This window comes from Xylocopa sonorina, unplaced genomic scaffold (genome assembly GCF_050948175.1).
Source record: "Xylocopa sonorina isolate GNS202 unplaced genomic scaffold, iyXylSono1_principal scaffold0014, whole genome shotgun sequence".
NCBI classification, from domain to species: domain Eukaryota; kingdom Metazoa; phylum Arthropoda; class Insecta; order Hymenoptera; family Apidae; genus Xylocopa; species Xylocopa sonorina.
The window spans coordinates 3,584,121-3,600,824 of NW_027490090.1; the positions used below are offsets into that span (position 1 = coordinate 3,584,121).

At 36.4% G+C, this 16,704-nt stretch overlaps 2 protein-coding genes across 3 annotated transcripts in view; both read left to right on the forward strand.

Annotated features, from left to right (window-relative positions):
• The window catches only part of LOC143431821 (protein masquerade-like), a 358,901-nt gene that overhangs the window by 62,252 nt on the left and 279,945 nt on the right, over positions 1-16,704 (forward strand). The window lies entirely within an intron of this gene.
• LOC143431828 (uncharacterized) overlaps positions 1-16,704 on the forward strand; it is a 243,034-nt gene that overhangs the window by 47,239 nt on the left and 179,091 nt on the right. For both annotated transcript variants that reach the window (XM_076908780.1, XM_076908781.1), the window contains exon 3: positions 10,284-10,391. In XM_076908780.1, the coding sequence (XP_076764895.1) occupies positions 10,284-10,391 (108 nt within the window). The remainder of the gene's footprint in view (positions 1-10,283; positions 10,392-16,704) is intronic.

The window sequence follows — 16,704 nt, forward strand, 5'->3', positions numbered from 1 at the left end:
GAATATTTTTTGTTCTTCTTTTGTCTCTCGATAAGAGTGGGAAATTTCACTAGTTTGTACTTGAGAACCACTGCTTTGGAATATTTTTCCTCCTTTGTATTTCGATAAAACTGAGAAATTTTGCTGTTCTGTACTTGAGAACCACTGCTTTGGAACACAATATCATAGATAGAGTCCACTATTGCTTTGGAATATTTTTTGTTTCTTCTTTTCTGTGGAAAATTGAAACGATTATAATTGATTTTTTGTTTTTTTTTTATTAACTGTGAAATTGATAAATAATGTATGAGCTCGTTTATTGGTTTAGCTCGATACTGTTGAAAAATGTGGGCAAAAAGGAAGAAAAAGGAATTGAAGATATGTCTGCTAATAGAGTTGTTGTTGAAACACTTAGTGGACTTAATTTTCCATTGATAATTTAAAAAAAAAAACCAATATAAATTACAACAAACCTCCAATGAACTGTCCTTCGAAATAACCAATAAAACAAAGTTATTCCCAACAAAATTAAAAAAAACTTCTCTAAATTAGTAAAACCAGACAACGACAATAAAAACAGCAAAAGGCTAAAATACGTACCAAGAATCGATAATATGAGTCATAATTGCTAATTGAAACGATCATACAACGAAAAAGCTACATGAAAAACGTCTACACAGTCCAAAATCTGAAACCAATAGCGTGACCCAGCACAGAAGACGCAGCAGTTCCTCCATTTTCCACCTTCAGAGCTCGAAATCTCGTGGAAAGTGACCAGGGACGATGGACAAAACGTGGTGTCTGGTAACTACCGATAAACAGCTTACTTTCACCAGCTTCCTCGATAAAGTGTCGTAGACAATAAGCGCTGAAGGCGACGCTGAACGCGTCTGCGCGAGGACTTTGCTCGTCAGAGTCGCTTGGAGAATTAAAACGGGCTCTCGATTGGTCGGATAAGACGAGAACCGCGTCCATTCGCTATTGGTCAGACCGTGGCAGCTGTGCGCTGAAGATTGCGCTGGTCGAGTCGACCAGAATTGCGCGCAGCGTCCATGCAGACTGGCCATTGGTCGAAACCACCTCGTGCTTAATTTCATTTCCAAGTTCTGCTCGAGTAAATTGCCTGATTCGAGCTCGAACGCGATCGCAGACTTTCGAGAATTCGCGATTTCCACGAATTATGAGAACCACTGAGTTTGGTTTGGTTTGCTTTTCGTTCGTCCCTCGCAATATGGCGAGCATCTACTTGTTTTGCACTTATTTCGTCGTACCAGATGTTTTTTGTGATTGTTTTAACGAGTTTCAGGCTTTTTCAGGGGTTTTTTAGTGTAATTGGTTTTATTGGTTTAGTATTTGTTTATTTTGTTTAGTAGTTTTGTTAGTTTTTATTAGTTTTGTGCTAGGTTGGTATTGTAGATGATGGATTTATCGACGTTGTGAATGTTTTCTTATAGACTTAATTTTCAAGCTTTTTTTCTTGATAATTTTAATCTTTATTTAAGAAAATTCTCTCAGTGATTCCCAATATAATATTTTAAATGACTTTCAACATTTTCTTGGGTTTTTTTAGTCAACTTTCTTTTATTAGTTTAGTATCTGTTTATTTTGTTTAGTAGTTTTGTTAGTTTTTATTAGTTTTGTGCTAGGTTGGTATTGTAGATGATGGATTTATCGACGTTGTGAATGTTTTCTTATAGACTTAATTTTCAAGCTTTTTTCTTGATAATTTTTATCTTAATAATTTTAATTATTTATGAAAGTTGTCTCAATGGTTCTCAATATAATATCGTAAACGACTTTCAACATTTTTTAGAGTTTTTTTAGTCAAATTTCTTTTATTAGTTTATTATTTGTTTATTTTGTTCAGTAGTTTTGTTAGTTTTTATTAGTTTTGTGCTAGGTTGGTATTACAGGTGACGGATTTATCGACGTTGTAAATGTTCTTTCGTGTAGAATAATTCAGACTTAATTTCTATGCTTTCTTGATTGTAATTTTCTGATTTTATTGATACAGATTATTTTAATCTTTATTTATAGAAAGCTCTTTCCGTGGTTTCCAATATTGTAAACGACTTCCAGCGTTTTCTTGCTTTCTTTTAGTGAAATTTGTTTTATTAGTTTACTATTTTGTTATTTTGTTTGGTAGTTTTATTAGTTTTTATTAGTTTTGTGTTGGGTTGGTATTGTAGGTGATGGATTTATCGACGTTGTGAATGTTTTCTTATAGACTTAATTTTCAAACTTTTTTGGTTGATAATTTTAATGTTAATAATTTTAATTATTTATGAACATTTTCTTGGTTTTTTTAGTCAAATTTCTTTTATTAGTTTAATATTTGTTTATTTCGTTTAGTAGTTTTGTTAATTTTTATTAGTTTTATGTTGGGTTGGTATTGTAGGTGATGGATTTATCGACGTTGTGAATGTTTCCTTTCAGACTTAATTTTCAAGCTTTTCTTGTTGATAATTAAAATCTTTATTCATGAAAGTTCTCTCAGTGGTTCTCAATGTAATATTTTAAATGACTTTCAACATTTTCTTGGGTTTTTTTTAGTCAAATTTCTTTTATTAGTTTAGCAGTTTTGTGCTGAGTTGGTATTATAGGTGATGGATTTATCGACGTTGTGAATGTTTCATTTCATACTTAATTTCCAAGCTTTCTTGTTTGTAATTTTCTGATTTTATTGATTGTAGATTACTTTAATCTTTATTTATAGAAAGTTCTTTCAGTGGTTCTCAATATTGTAAACGAGTTTCTACATTTTCTTGGTTTTTTTTAGTGAAATTTCTTTTATTAGTTTACTATTTTGTTATTTCGTTTAGTAGTTTTATTAGTTTTGTGTTAGGTTGGTATTGTAGGTGATGGATTTATCGATGTTGTGAATTTTTCTTTATATAAAGTGATTTAAACTTAATTTCTAAGCTTCTTTTGTTCATAATTTTTACTGATTTTATTGAAACAGATTATTTTACTCGTTCTTTAATGAAAGTTCTCTCAGTGGTTCTCAATCTATTAATGGAAAATTTGTTCAGAATGAACAATGATAATACTATTAAATTGTACTTAATGTTATTATTAACTTGATTTGTTCCAAGAAGTGACTCATTCCACTTTTAAACTTAATTAATCAAAGTTCTGTTGAATAATATTTCAGTGGTTCTCAACATATTAATTCCAAATTTCTTTGAAATGAAGAGATACAGATAAACTGCATTTAATTGATCGATCAACGTAATTCAATTATCAGTAAAAGTTCTCTGGAGCAAGATTTCAGTGGTTCTCAGCATCTCTTCAATCTCAAATTAAAAAACTTGAAGACCACAACTCAATCTCTAATCACAAATCTCTTTGAAACGAAGGGATACCAATAAATTACATCAATTATCAATTAAAGTCCTCTCGAACAAGATCTCAGTGGTTCTCAGCACTACAATTAAGTCACAAAACCTTCTCCAAACCTCTTCAATCCCAAATTAAAAAACCTGAAGGCCTCACTCAAGACTGTCCTCAGCCAACACCTCAAAATTCCAATTCGTACGACACAAATTTCTTTTATATGAAGAGATACAAAGAAACTGCATTAATAATCAACAAAATTTCTTTCAAGCAAGATCTGAGTGGTTCTCAACCATACTAATTCCAAATTTCTTTAAAGTGAAGAGATGTAGATAAACTACATTAATTTGCAACAAAATTTCTCTCGAACAAGAGATCTCAGTGGTTCTCAGCAGCAAAATAATTTCACAAACCCTCCTCCAAACCTCTTCAACCTCAAATAAAAAAACCAAATAAAGAGATCCCCTCAAAACTCTCTTAGCCAACCCAAAACTCAACATCCACAACCCAACTCCTCATCGTCTGTTCTCCACGAAACCAGATAAAGAAGTGATCTCGATATCCTTCGCAGAGAATGAACGACTCTGAAGCACTCTGCTCAGTAAACGATGAAATTGCAGGCAGCTTCAGTTTGTCCTGGTCCACGAAAATTCGAGAGGCCACAGCAGCAACAGCTGCGTTGGTCAGAATGCAGGAGAATCGAGTGACCAAACGCCTGGAGAGCAGCATTAAATTTCGTGGACATTAAAATCGAGTGGAGAACGGAATAATTCGCGAAAAGAAGAGGAAAAGCCTCGCAGTAACTCGATATTCCTTGTTGCGCGCGTTTACGTTTGTTCTCTCGCGGAAATCTGCATATCCCGCGGTTTTTTGCGCAGCTCGAGGCAGTAACGAGCGAAAGGGTCGAATTAGAAGAGAAACGAAGGGTCTGAGGGCAAGAAAAACGCTGATGGATCGATCAAGAGCGATCGATTCGATCTCTTGCGTCGATCGAATCGACGAAAGAAATTCTTCGCAGCCGCGTGGAATTATTTTTGCGGTCCCCACAGGGACTCGCAACTGAGAGAAGTAATTAGATTTACCTGCGAGAGGTGGAAAAAATGGTTCGAGGGACGTGGATGCCTCGAACGGCTCGTAATAACTGCGATGGCTCGTTTACTGCCCTTCTGACGACAATTACGATTTTAATGTTTAACAACGGGGAAGCTAATTTCCAGGCAGACCTGTGGGATCTGGCGTTGTAAAGCGAGTGGGGAATTGCGGGGGTTGCGGGATGGTAAACAGAGAGCTGAAAAAGATCGCTGGCTCTGATTGGGCTCGCGTCTAATCTCGTTGTTGTACGAGAATGTGTTTTCTTTTTTTTGTTTTTGCAGGCGAAATGCGACTCTCTAGTGTTTTTTTCGTGTGTTTTTGAGGGGTTTTTGGTTGAGAACCAGTGGGATGTTTGAGATGTTCACATAAAGAGTCAACAATTTTCATAAAACTAATCATTTCTCGCGAAACCAAAGTTGGTTTTGTGAAAATTGTTGATTTTTTATGTTTAAGGTAAAAACAGGAAGTTTTCTTGAAGCGAATTTCAGTGGTTCTCAACTTTGTTGATTGCAAATTTTTTAAGCGAAGGATGATTTAAATTAGATTAATGTTATCAAACTTGCGATAATTATTGACGAATGTTTTTTTAGAACACGATTTCAGTGGTTCTCAACTTTGTAGATTGAAAAATTTTGAAGTAAAGAGAGACTGTTAAATTGCATTAATGTTATTAAAATTGCGTTAATAATTTGAATAACGATCTTTAGAACATGATGTCAGTGGTTCTCAACTTGATCGATAGATTATTTCATTAAAGTGAATAGACACTGTTAAATGTCATTAATGGTTATTAAAATTGCGTTAATAAATTAAAGAACGATCTCTAGAACAAGATGTCAGTGGTTCTCAACTTGAACGATAGATTATTTCATTAAAGTGAATAGACATTATTAAATGTCATTAATATTATTAAAATTGCGTTAATAAATTAAACAGGGAACTCTAGAACGAAATATCAGTGGTTCTCAACTTTCTTAATCGAAAATCTTTTTTAAGGGAAGAGACGCTGTTAAATTGCATTAATGTTATCAAAATTGCGATAATTATTGACAGAAGTTCTTTAGAACGAGATCTCAGTGGTTCTCAACTTTATTGATTGTAAATTTTTTAAGTGAAGGGTGACTGTTATAATTGGATTAATGTTGTCAAAATTGTGATGATTATTGACGAAAGTTCTTTAGATCGAAATCTCAGTGGTTCTCAACTTTATTAATTGCAAATTTTTTAAATGAAGGGTGACTGTTATAATTGGATTAATGTTATCAAAATTGCGATAATTATTGACGAAAGTTCTTTAGATCGTAATCTCAGTGGTTCTCAACTTTATAGATTGAAAAATTTTGAATTAAAGGGAGACTGTTAAATTGCATTAATGTGGTTAAAATTGCGGTAGTAAATTAACAAAAGATTTTTCGTAGATGATATCAGTGGTTCTCAACCTATTGACCTCAAATTTTTTTAAGTGTTGAGACACTGTTAAATTGCATTCGTGCTTTAATTAAAATTGCGTTAATAAGTTAGCAAAAGTTCTCTAGAACGAAATTTCAGTGGTTCTCAACTTTGTTGATTGCAAATTTTTTAAGTGAAGGATGACTGTTATAATTGGATTAATGTTGTCAAAATTGTGATAATTATTGTCGAAAGTTCTTTAGAACGAGATCTCAGTGGTTCTCAACTTTATTGATTGCAAATTTCTCTGAATTGAAAAGACACTGTTCATTTTTAATGTGAAGAAACACTGCTCAGTGGCATTAATGTCTTGGAAATTGTGTTAATAAATTAACAAGAGTTCTCTAGGACAAAATCTCAGCGGTTCTCAACCCATCCATTACAAATTTGTTCACAACCAACAATCTAAATTTAAAGTTAAAGAAGTGTTTTAAAGTGATGAGACATTGTTAAATTGTATTCATGTTTTAATTAAAATTGCTTTAATGAGTTAATAAAGGATCTCTGGAACTAAATATCAGTGGTTCTCAACCCACATGAAATAGAAATTGTTCAATTGTAAACAACATTGATTTCTCTGAGAAAAATAACTCGTGTCATTTTCACATTTGATTCGTCAGTGTTCTTTTATCAACATCACAGTGGTTCTCAACCTACTGATTCCAACTTTTGTTGAAATGAAGAAACATTGTTAAATCGTTTTCAATTTTAATCCATTGAGACACTGTTGAATAGCTTTCAAATCTTCTTCACCAAAGTTCTCGTTTAACAACATCTCAGTGGTTCTCAACCTACTAATTGCAAATTTTTTTGAAACGAACACGACACCGTTAAATTGTATTTCTGTTGCGAAAAATTGCGTTGATAAATTAACAGACGTTCTCTCGAACAAAATCTCAGTGGTTCTCAACCCATAGGTTTTACATTGTTTTAAAGGAGATGCACTGATAAATGGCATTGACGTTATCAAAATTGCATTAATAAATTAGCAAACGTTCTCTCGAACAGAATCTCAGTGGTTCTCAATCCACCATCTCCAAACGTATTCACAACCAAGAACCCAACCTTAACTCCAGTGTGTTCCTCAAAAACTCGCCAAACCTGAAGAAACGCCTGCAACGAGCAAAACTTCGCCTCGCGACTCGCATCGCGCTGATCAACGCCAACAATTTCCTCTGACGAGTTTAAAGCACCGCGGATACGTTTCGAGCCACGCCACTGAGAAGCTTAAAATCGTCAGGAATTTTAAGCTCGAAAGTATTTGGCCGTTGAAAATTTCAACCGTCCCTGTTTCTTTTTTTTCTTTTTTTTTTTTCTGTTCACATCGGCTACCACATGGCACCAGCCGCGTCATCGATTCGGTCCGCGTAGCAAGTCGCCAGATACGTTCATTTTAACGCGGCAGAGCCGGCTGTAATCTGTGTACCCGTAATAACTTTTGCGTGGTTAGCAGCTGACCATGCATGGAATTCATTATGCTGAAACAAATATGGAAATCTCCATATATTCCCGCCACGGTTGCTCGTGTATAGCCACAGGCGTACGCGCGTTGGATGCAGGATATACTTTCGAGAGGGTTTCTGGACAGTGACGGTCGAAAAAAACTTATCTGCGAGCGCCAGTTGTGTCCGACATGTTAATAATGTCAGGCGCTGCGAGACTTCGCGGCGTTTCTTTCGTTCCTGGTTTTTTGCGCGGTAGAATCGACAGGCACGCGTTGGGGTGGGAAGATAACTCCCAAAGGACGTTTCGTTTTGGGCGGTTCTTTGTCTCTTGTCTCGATGTCGCGATATCGAGAGTTTTCACGGTAGAATCGCGATCGATTAATTATCGATTGGGTGGTAATTAGAACGGGAAGTCGATTTGTTGTTTCGGCTGACAGTTGTAAAATCGACGTTGTATTGCTTTCTCGTTCTGCGATTATGTTGAAGAGTTTGCGAAGGGGATTGGTTAGGTTAAGTTTGGGTAGGTTGCAATCAGTGGTTCTCAAACTGCGAGTCCTAATATTCTAGAACAGTGGATCTCAAATTGGGCGCACTAGAATATTTAAACTTTAGAGCAATTGGTATCAAAGTTTGAACCACAACATTCTAAAGCAGTGCATATTAATATACTGTGCATATTAATATTCTAAAGCAGTGGTTCTCAAATTGCGAGCACTAGAGTATTTAAATTCCAGAGCAATGGATCCCAAAGTTTGAACCGCAATATTTCAAAGCAATGGTTCTCATGCTATGCATGTTAATATTCTAAAGCAGTGGTTCTCAAATTCTAAGCACTGGGGCATTTAAATTTGAGAGCAATGGGTTCCAAAGTTTGAACCACAACATTTTAAACCAGTGATTCTCAAACTATGCGCCACAGTATTATAAAGCAGTGGTTCTCATACTGTGCATGTTAATGTTCTAAAGCAATGGTTCTCAAGATATGCTCGTTAATATTTGAAAGCAGTAGTTCTCAAACTGTACTCGTTAAGATTTCAAAACAGTGGTTCTCAAACTGTACTCGTTAAGATTTCAAAATAGTGGTTCTCAAGCTTTTACGCGTTGAAATTCCAAAACAGTGGTTCTCAAACTACACGCGTCAATATTCTAAAGCAGTGGTTCTCAAACTATGCGCGTTATTATTTGAAAGCAGTGGTTCTCAAACCGTGCGCGTTGATATTTTAAAGCAGTGATCCTCAAACTGTACTCGTTAAGATTCCATAGCAGTGGTTCTCAAATTGTACTCGTTAAGATTCCAAAACAGTGGTTCTCAAACTGTATTCGTTAAGATTACAAAACAGTGGTTCTCAAACTGTACTCGTTAAGATTTCAAAATAGTGGTTCTCAAAGCTGTACGCGTTAAAATTCCAAAACAGTGGTTCTCAAACTACACACGTCAATATTCTAAGGCAGTGGTTCTCAAACTATGCGCGTTAATATTTGAAAGCAGTGGTCCTCAAACTGTACTCGTTAAGATTCCAAAGCAGTGGTTCTCAAACTGTACTCGTTAAGATTCCAAAGCAGTGGTTCTCAAACTGTACTCGTTAAGATTTCAAAACAGTGGTTTTCAAGCTATATAAGCGTTAATATTTGAAAGCAGTGGTTCTCAAACGGTACTCGTTAAGATTCCAAAGCAGTGGTTCTCAAACTGTACTCGTTAAGATTTCAAAACAGTGGTTTTCAAGCTATATAAGCGTTAATATTTGAAAGCAGTGGTTCTCAAACGGTACTCGTTAAGATTCCAAAACAGTGTTTCTCAAACTCTACTCGTTAAGATTTCAAAATAGTGGTTCTCAAGCTACACGCGTCGAAATTCCAAAACAGTGGTTCTCAAACTACACACGTCAATATTCTAAAGCAGTGGTTCTCAAACTATGACACCTTGATTTAAATTTTTTGAAAATGACCAAAAAGGTTCTAAAAAGCTTGCACAAAATAGTCGAAAAGATTTGAAAACAAATTGTTAAAAATTTTTTATGCGCGGGGCTCCCAACTGTCTTGTTCCGTCCCTGGGAATTTCAAAAATTTCTCAAGGCTGAGTCACCAACTTATCTTGAGTCGTTCCTGGAAAACTTGAAAAATTTCTTAAGTGCGGGGCTCCAACTTCTCTTGACACGTCCCTGGAGAGCTAAAAAAATGTCTCAAGTGCAATGCACCAACTTCTCTTGATACGCCTCTGTAAATCTCGAGAATTTTTTTTAAGCGCAAGGCACCAGTTTCTTTAGATCCGTCACTGAATCAAACGTTCGCAATTTTGCTAATTTCCATTTAAACTGCAAAATAACACGGTGGCCCACGCTCGCCTCGATCCATCCCTGATCCAAACAATTTACAACTCCACTAATTTCTATTTTGATTCGAGGTTGAAACAACAAATTACTAATTATCGAAAATTTCGTTCGAACATTCGTGGACCACGTCATGAAACTGCAAAATTAATTCGCGAAATTGGGATCCACGCTTGTTTTAATTCATCCCTGACCCAAATGTTACAACTCTACTAGTTTCGATTTAAAATAAAAAAGAATCGCAATTCGAGGTCGAGATAACAAATTACGAATCGTTGAAAATTTGATCGATAACAAACGTTCGTTCGAACGAAGCTACAAAATTACTGCACGCCCTCGAAATTCGTCAACTCCTCTCGAAAATCCATCGAAGGAAACGAAGCAGCTGAAAGATCGCGAGGAAGGAATCCGGCTCAGTATTTCCGTTTCAATAATCGCGATTCAGGCAGCGGAACGATGACGAGCTCGCACAGCCGCCCCTCCTCTCAGTCAGCTCATCAAAATTCATGGAAACAATTTTAATTAAAGATTCCCTGGCCCCCTCTCCCCCCAGTCGCCATTATCGTGGTATTTCTGTTTCATTCCATTCGCGTGGGCCAGGAAGAAAGCGAGGCGAGCATTGGTATTGGAACGTGATGATCGTTTGTTGTTTCAGGAATATCCATGCACAAAGGGTATGCATTCGTGCAATTCACAAATCCCTTTGATGCCAGGAGCGCCTGCCTTGGCGAAGATGGCCGCACCGTTCTTAGCCAGATACTGGGTAAGTAATTCGCCAGCATACCGCGCTAGCCTCTACTCTCTTCGACGAGACATTAATAACTCCCGTCCACCTTCGCTTACGAGCGCAGCCTGCCTAATTTAAACGTTAATCGTTTGCTATCCTGCATCGCGCGTTGCCAGGATTAATTATTGGCTCGTTTGAGGGGAGGTTGTTCTTTAAGGAGAGTCTCCTATTTTTTAGGATTTTTAATATTTTTTACAATTAATTATTGGCTCGTTCGAGGGGGGGTTGTTCTTTAAGGAGAGTCTCCTATTTTCTAGGATTTTTGATATTTTTTACGATTAATTATTGGCTCGTTTGAGGGTGGATTGTTCTTTAAGGAGAGTCTCCTATTTTTTAGGATTTTTAATATTTTTTACAATTAATTATTGGTTTGTTTGAGGGTGGGTTGTTCTTTAAGGAGATTCTCTTATTTTTTAGGATTCCTGGATTTTGACTATTGGTAAATGAAATATGAGTGTTTTATGCGTTAGTAGAAATTTCTTTTTCTTTTGAGATTGTGAGAAATTGTTTATTTAATGCATTAGGTTTTTTCTTTTATTGATTTCGGAATCAAAAATGGCCCTACTTTCAACGTTAAAAAAAAAGTACTATATAAAAAAAACAAATATTTAATATGCTAGTAGAAATTTTACTCTGCAAATTTTTCTTGAATTTTTCTTGAAATTTCTGTTCACCTGATTATCATAATATTATTTTTAAAAATAATATTGTAATAATAAATAAAATTGAAATTTCTGTTTACTTGATGCGTTCGTTTTTTATGATTAATTTGGAAATCTACCTAATTTAAACGTTAATCGTTTGCTATCCTGCATCGCGCGTTGCCAGGATTAATTATTGGCTCGTTCGAAGGTGGAGAGTCTTCTGCTTTTTAGGATTTTTGGATCACGATTAATTCGTTTGAGGATTTCGTTTGGGATTCGTTTAAGTGTGGGTTGTTCTTTAAGGAGAGTCTCCTATTCTTTTGGATTTTTAATATTTTTTACAATTAATTATTGGCTCGTTTAAGGGTGGGTTGTTCTTTAAGGAGAGTCTCCTATTTTCTAAAATTTTTAATATTTTTTACAATTAATTATTGGCTCGTTTAAGGGTGGGTTGTTCTTTAAGGAGAGTCTCCTATTTTCTAAAATTTTTAATATTTTTTACAATTAATTATTGGCTCGTTTAAGGGTGGGTTGTTCTTTAAGGAGAGTCTCCTATTTTTTAGGATTTTTAATATTTTTTACAATTAATTATTGGTTTGTTTGAGGGTGAGTTTTTCTTTAAGAAGAGTTTCCTCACTTTCTTTTTGGATTTTTGGTTCTTGGATTTTTGGATTCTGGCTTTTGGTGAAGGAAGAGCTGTAAATAAGAGCCTGGGTTCTTCTCTAAGGAGAGTCTTCTATTTTTTAAGATTTTTGGATTACGATTAATTATTGGATCGTTTGAGGGTAGGTTGTTCTTTAAGGAGAGTCTTCTCTATTTATGGGTTTTTTGGATCACGATTAATTATTGGTTGCTCTTTAAGGAATCCTATTTTTTAGGATTTTTGGATTACGATTAATTATTGGGTCGTTTAAGGGTGGGTTGTACTTTAAGGAATCCTATTTTTTAGGATTTTTGCATCATCATTAATTATTGGTTCGTTTGAGTGTGGGTTGATCTTTAAAAAGACGATTAATTATTGGCTCGTTTGAGCCTGGGTTGTTCTTTAAGGAGAGTTTCCTATTTTTCAGAATTTTTGGATTTTGATTTTTAGTGGAGGAAGAGGTGCAAATAAGAGCCTGGGTTCTTCCTTAAGGAGAGTCTTCTTTATTTATGGGTTTTTGGATTTTTACTTTCTGTGAAGGAAGAGGTGTAAATAAGAAATGAGTGTTTAATGTGTTAGTAGAATTTTCTTTGAGATTTCGAGATTGTGAGAAATTGTTTGCTGAATGCCTTAAGTTTTCTTGATTAAGTCGAGAATCAAAAATGACCCCATTTTCAATGCTAGAAGAAAGTAATATAAAAAGGTCTCAAGCTTGGAAATTGAAGGTTCAGATATTAAATCTTCAAGCCTAAAATTTGGAAATTAAAGATTCGAGTATTAAAGCTTCAAGTTTCAAGCTTGAAGATCGAAGCTTCAAGTTTCAAGTTTGAAAATTGAAATTTCAAGTTTAAAGTCTAATGTTTCAAAGGTTGGAAGTTGAAGGTTCGAGCATTAAAGCTTCGAGTCTCAAGCTTGGAAGTTGAAGGTTCGAGTATTAAATCTTCAAGTCTCAAATTTGGAAATTAAAGATTCGAGTATTAAAGCTTCAAGTTTCAAGCTTGAAGATCGAAGCTTCAAGTTTCAACTTTGAAAATTGAAACTTCAAGTTTAAAGCCTAAAGTTTTAAGATTGGAAGTTGAAGGTTCACATATTAAATCTTCAAGTCTCAAATTTGGAAATTAAAGATTCGAGTATTAAAGCTTCAAGTTTCAAGCTTGAAGATCGAAGCTTCAAGTTTCAAGCTTGAAGATCGAAGCTTCAATTTTCAAGTTTGAAAATTGAAACTTCAAGTTTAAAGCCTAAAGTTTCAAGGTTGAAAGTTGAAGGTTCGAGTATTAAAGCTTCAAGTCTCAAGCTTGGAAGTTGAAGGCTCAGATATTGAAACTTTAAGTCTCAAATTTGGAAATTAAAGATTCGAGTATTAAAGCTTCAAGTTTCAAGCTTGAAGATCAAAGCTTCAAGTTCAAAGCCTAAAGTTTCAAGGTTGCAAGTTGAAGGTTCGAGCATTAAAGCTTCGAGTCTCAAGCTTGGAAGTTGAAGGCTCAGATACTGAAACTTTAAGTCTCAAGCTTGGAAGTTTGAATATTAAATCTTCAAGTCTCAAATTTGGAAATTAAAGATTCGACCATTAAAGCTTCAAGTTTAAAGCCTAAAGCTTCAAGTCTCAAGCTTGAAGCTCGAAGCTCCAAGTCTCAAGCTTGAAAATTGAAACTTCAAGTTTAAAGTCTAAAGTTTCAAGGTTGCAAGTTGAAGGTTCGAGCATTAAAGCTTCGAGTCTCAAGCTTGGAAGTTGAAGGCTCAGATATTGAAACTTCAAGTCTCAAATTTGGAAATTAAGGATTCAAGTATTAAAGCTTCAAGTTTCAAGCTTGAAGATCGAAGCTTCAAGTTTCAAGTTTGAAAATTGCAACTTCAAGTTTAAAGTCTAAAGTTTCAAGGTTGAAAGTTGAAGGTTCGAGTATTAAAGCTTCGAATCTCAAGCTTGGAAGTTGAAGGCTCAGATATTGAAACTTTAAGTCTCAAATTTGGAAATTAAAGATTCGAGTATTAAAGCTTCAAGTTTCAAGCTTGAAGATCGAAGCTTCAAGTTTCAAGTTTGAAAATTGAAATTTCAAATTTAAAGTCTAAAGTTTCAAGGTTGGCAGTTGAAGGTTCGAGTATTAAAGCTTCGAGTCTCAAATTTGGAAATTAAAGATTTGAGTATTAAATCTTCACGTTTCAAGCTTGAAAATTGAAACTTCAAGTTTAAAGCCTAAAGTTTCAATGTTGGAAGTTGAAGGTTCGAGCATTAAAGCTTCGAGTCTCAAGCTTGGAAGTTGAAGGCTCAGATATTGAAACTTTAAGTCTCAAGCTTGGAAGTTGAAGGTTCGAGTATTAAATCTTCAAGTCTCAAATTTGGAAATTAAAGATTCGAGTATTAAAGCGTCAAGTTTCAAGTTTGAAAATTGAAACTTCAAGTTTAAAGCCTAAAGTTTCAAGGTTGGAAGTTGAAGGTTCGAGTATTAAAGCTTCAAGTCTCAAGCTTGGAAGTTGAAGGCTCAGATATTAAAACTTCAAGTCTCAAATTTGGAAATTAAAGATTCGAGTATTAAATCTTCACGTTTCAAGCTTGACGATCGAAGCTCCAAGTCTCAAGCTTGAAAATAGAAACTCAATCGCCACCACCTCCACCTTTCTCAACCCCTCTGAAAAGCACACACCAAAAAAAAAAAAAAAAAAAAAAACCCAAGTAACTCAATTAATCACAGAACGAAACCTCCTCGACTTAGCCATTCAAATCGTTCGATAATCGATTTTTTCTCGAACCTTCGCCTGTGTACACAGAAACAGGATAACAAGTAAGAAGGAACGCGAGACCAGCGAAGGAGCAAGAGTCGCAGAGACTCAGCTTTGGTTCCTTTTCTGCTTTCCACGCGTCGCTCGGTTAACCCACGAGCACCCCTTCCTCCCCCCACCATCGAAATCTTTCTTTGGCTAATGCAAGAACTGTGTTCTCGCTGTACCTCGCAGCTGGTTACGTACACCCCCTCCTCCGCCCCTCTCTCTCCTGCTTTCTGCTTCCACGTACACGCCAGAGGCTGGTGAACGTAAGTGTTGTCGACAGACGTGCATTTACAAGCGCGAGACTCGCCACAGTTAACCTTCTCCACCTTCCCCTCCCTCTTCAGACCTTCGATTCTACTCTTCTCCTCTTCCATGTAATTCTCAGCATAGCCACAGGGTATGTGGAGAAAGTTCAGGGGATGAAACTGAGCGGTTCTTTTCTGGCAGACGACTCTGAGAGCAGTCAGTCGCTTGCGTTGGGTTGATGTGTCGTTCAGGGGTGGTTTTGTGTGGATTTGGGTTTTGGGTTGGCGATTTTTTAGCGAGGTTTTGGTATTTAGTTGGTTAGTGGAAGATGAATTGGGTCTGTGGATGAAAATGAGCTGGTCTTTTCTGCGAGGACGATTCTGAGAGCAGTCGAAGCTTGCGTTGGGTTGATATGTCGTTTAGGGGGTGTCAGAAGTGAGCTGTGGAGAGGGTTGATTGGGTTTAGTTATTGGGTTTGGATATTTTTGGTCGAGATTTTGTTATTTAGTTGGTTAGTGGAAGATGAATTGGATCTGTGGATGAAACTGAGCGGTTCTTTTCTGCGTGGACGATTCTGAGGGCAGTCAGTCGCTTGGGTTGGGCTGATGTGTCGTTTTGGGGTGGTTTTGGGTTTTGGTCTGGCGATTTTTTAGCGAGTTTTTGGTATTTAGTTGGTTAGTGGAAGATGAATTGGGTCTGTGGATGAAAATGAGCTGTTCTTTTCTGCGAGGACGATTCTGAGAGCAGTCGAAGCTTGCGTTGGGTTGATATGTCGTTCAGGGGTGGTTTTGTGTGGATTTGGGTTTTGGTTTGGCGATTTTTTAGCGAGGTTTTGGTATTTAGTTGGTTAGTGGAAGATGAATTGAGTCTGTGGATGAAAATGAGCGGTTTTTTTCTGCGAGGACGATTCTGAGAGCAGTCAGTCGCTTGGGTTGGGCTGATGTGTCGTTTTGGGGTGGTTTTGCGTTATGGTTTGGCGATTTTTGAGCGAGTTTTTGGTATTTAGTTGGTTAGTGGAAGATGAATTGGGTCTGTGGATGAAACTGAGCGGTTTTTTTCTGCGAGGACGATTCTGAGAGCAGTCAGTCGCTTGGGTTGGGCTGATGTGTCGTTTTGGGGTGGTTTTGCGTTTTGGTCTGGCGATTTTTGAGCGAGTTTTTGTTATTTACTTGCTTAGTGGAAGATGAATTGGGTCTGTGGATGAAATCTAATTTGCTATTAAAAACTGAATGTTCGATGCAAAAACTCAAATCACTTCCATAAGAATAAATTACCAAGTTGACCATCGCAGAGGAACAGAAATTATTTTCTCGCAAAATTTAAAAGAAAAACTTTAATTCGCCACTGAACCAAAAAGCTGAATCTTCGATGCAAAAGCTCGAACTCTAATTCGCCCTGAGAAACTGAATGTTCGATGCAAAAACTCAAATCACTTTCATAAGTATAAATTACCAAGTTGACCATCGCAGAGCAACAGAAATTCTGTCGCAACACTTAAAAAAAAAAAAGAAAAAAACCGTAGAAAACCGCGTCGTCCAGCAGCAACGCGATATTACATATTCACTTGCAGAAGATCCCAAGTTTAGAAGGCAGAACGCGGTAGGTCGCTGCGATATTTAAATCATCCCTCAGAATTCGCTCGCGCAGCATATCTAAGAAACCATCAGGAATAACCTGAAATTGGACGCGTCTTAAAACTATCCGAGGCAGCAGCTTCGGATGGATACATTTTTAATACGGCCACGGTTAAAAGCCAGTCGCTCGAAACCGTCTTTATCGCGATCAACGATACTCTGTCGCTTTTGATGGCTAATTTCTTCGCTGAAACTACGTTCGTGCGTAATTGCGTCCTGTTATGTCATCTGATAACGCGATACACTCGCTATTGTGATGAAACTTTGGTCTTCTGGACTCTAAGATCAATTTTCTGCTTGCAATGTCGAAAAACTGACAATAAAACTTTACTCTTCCGGTCTGTAATCGCAATTTTCTG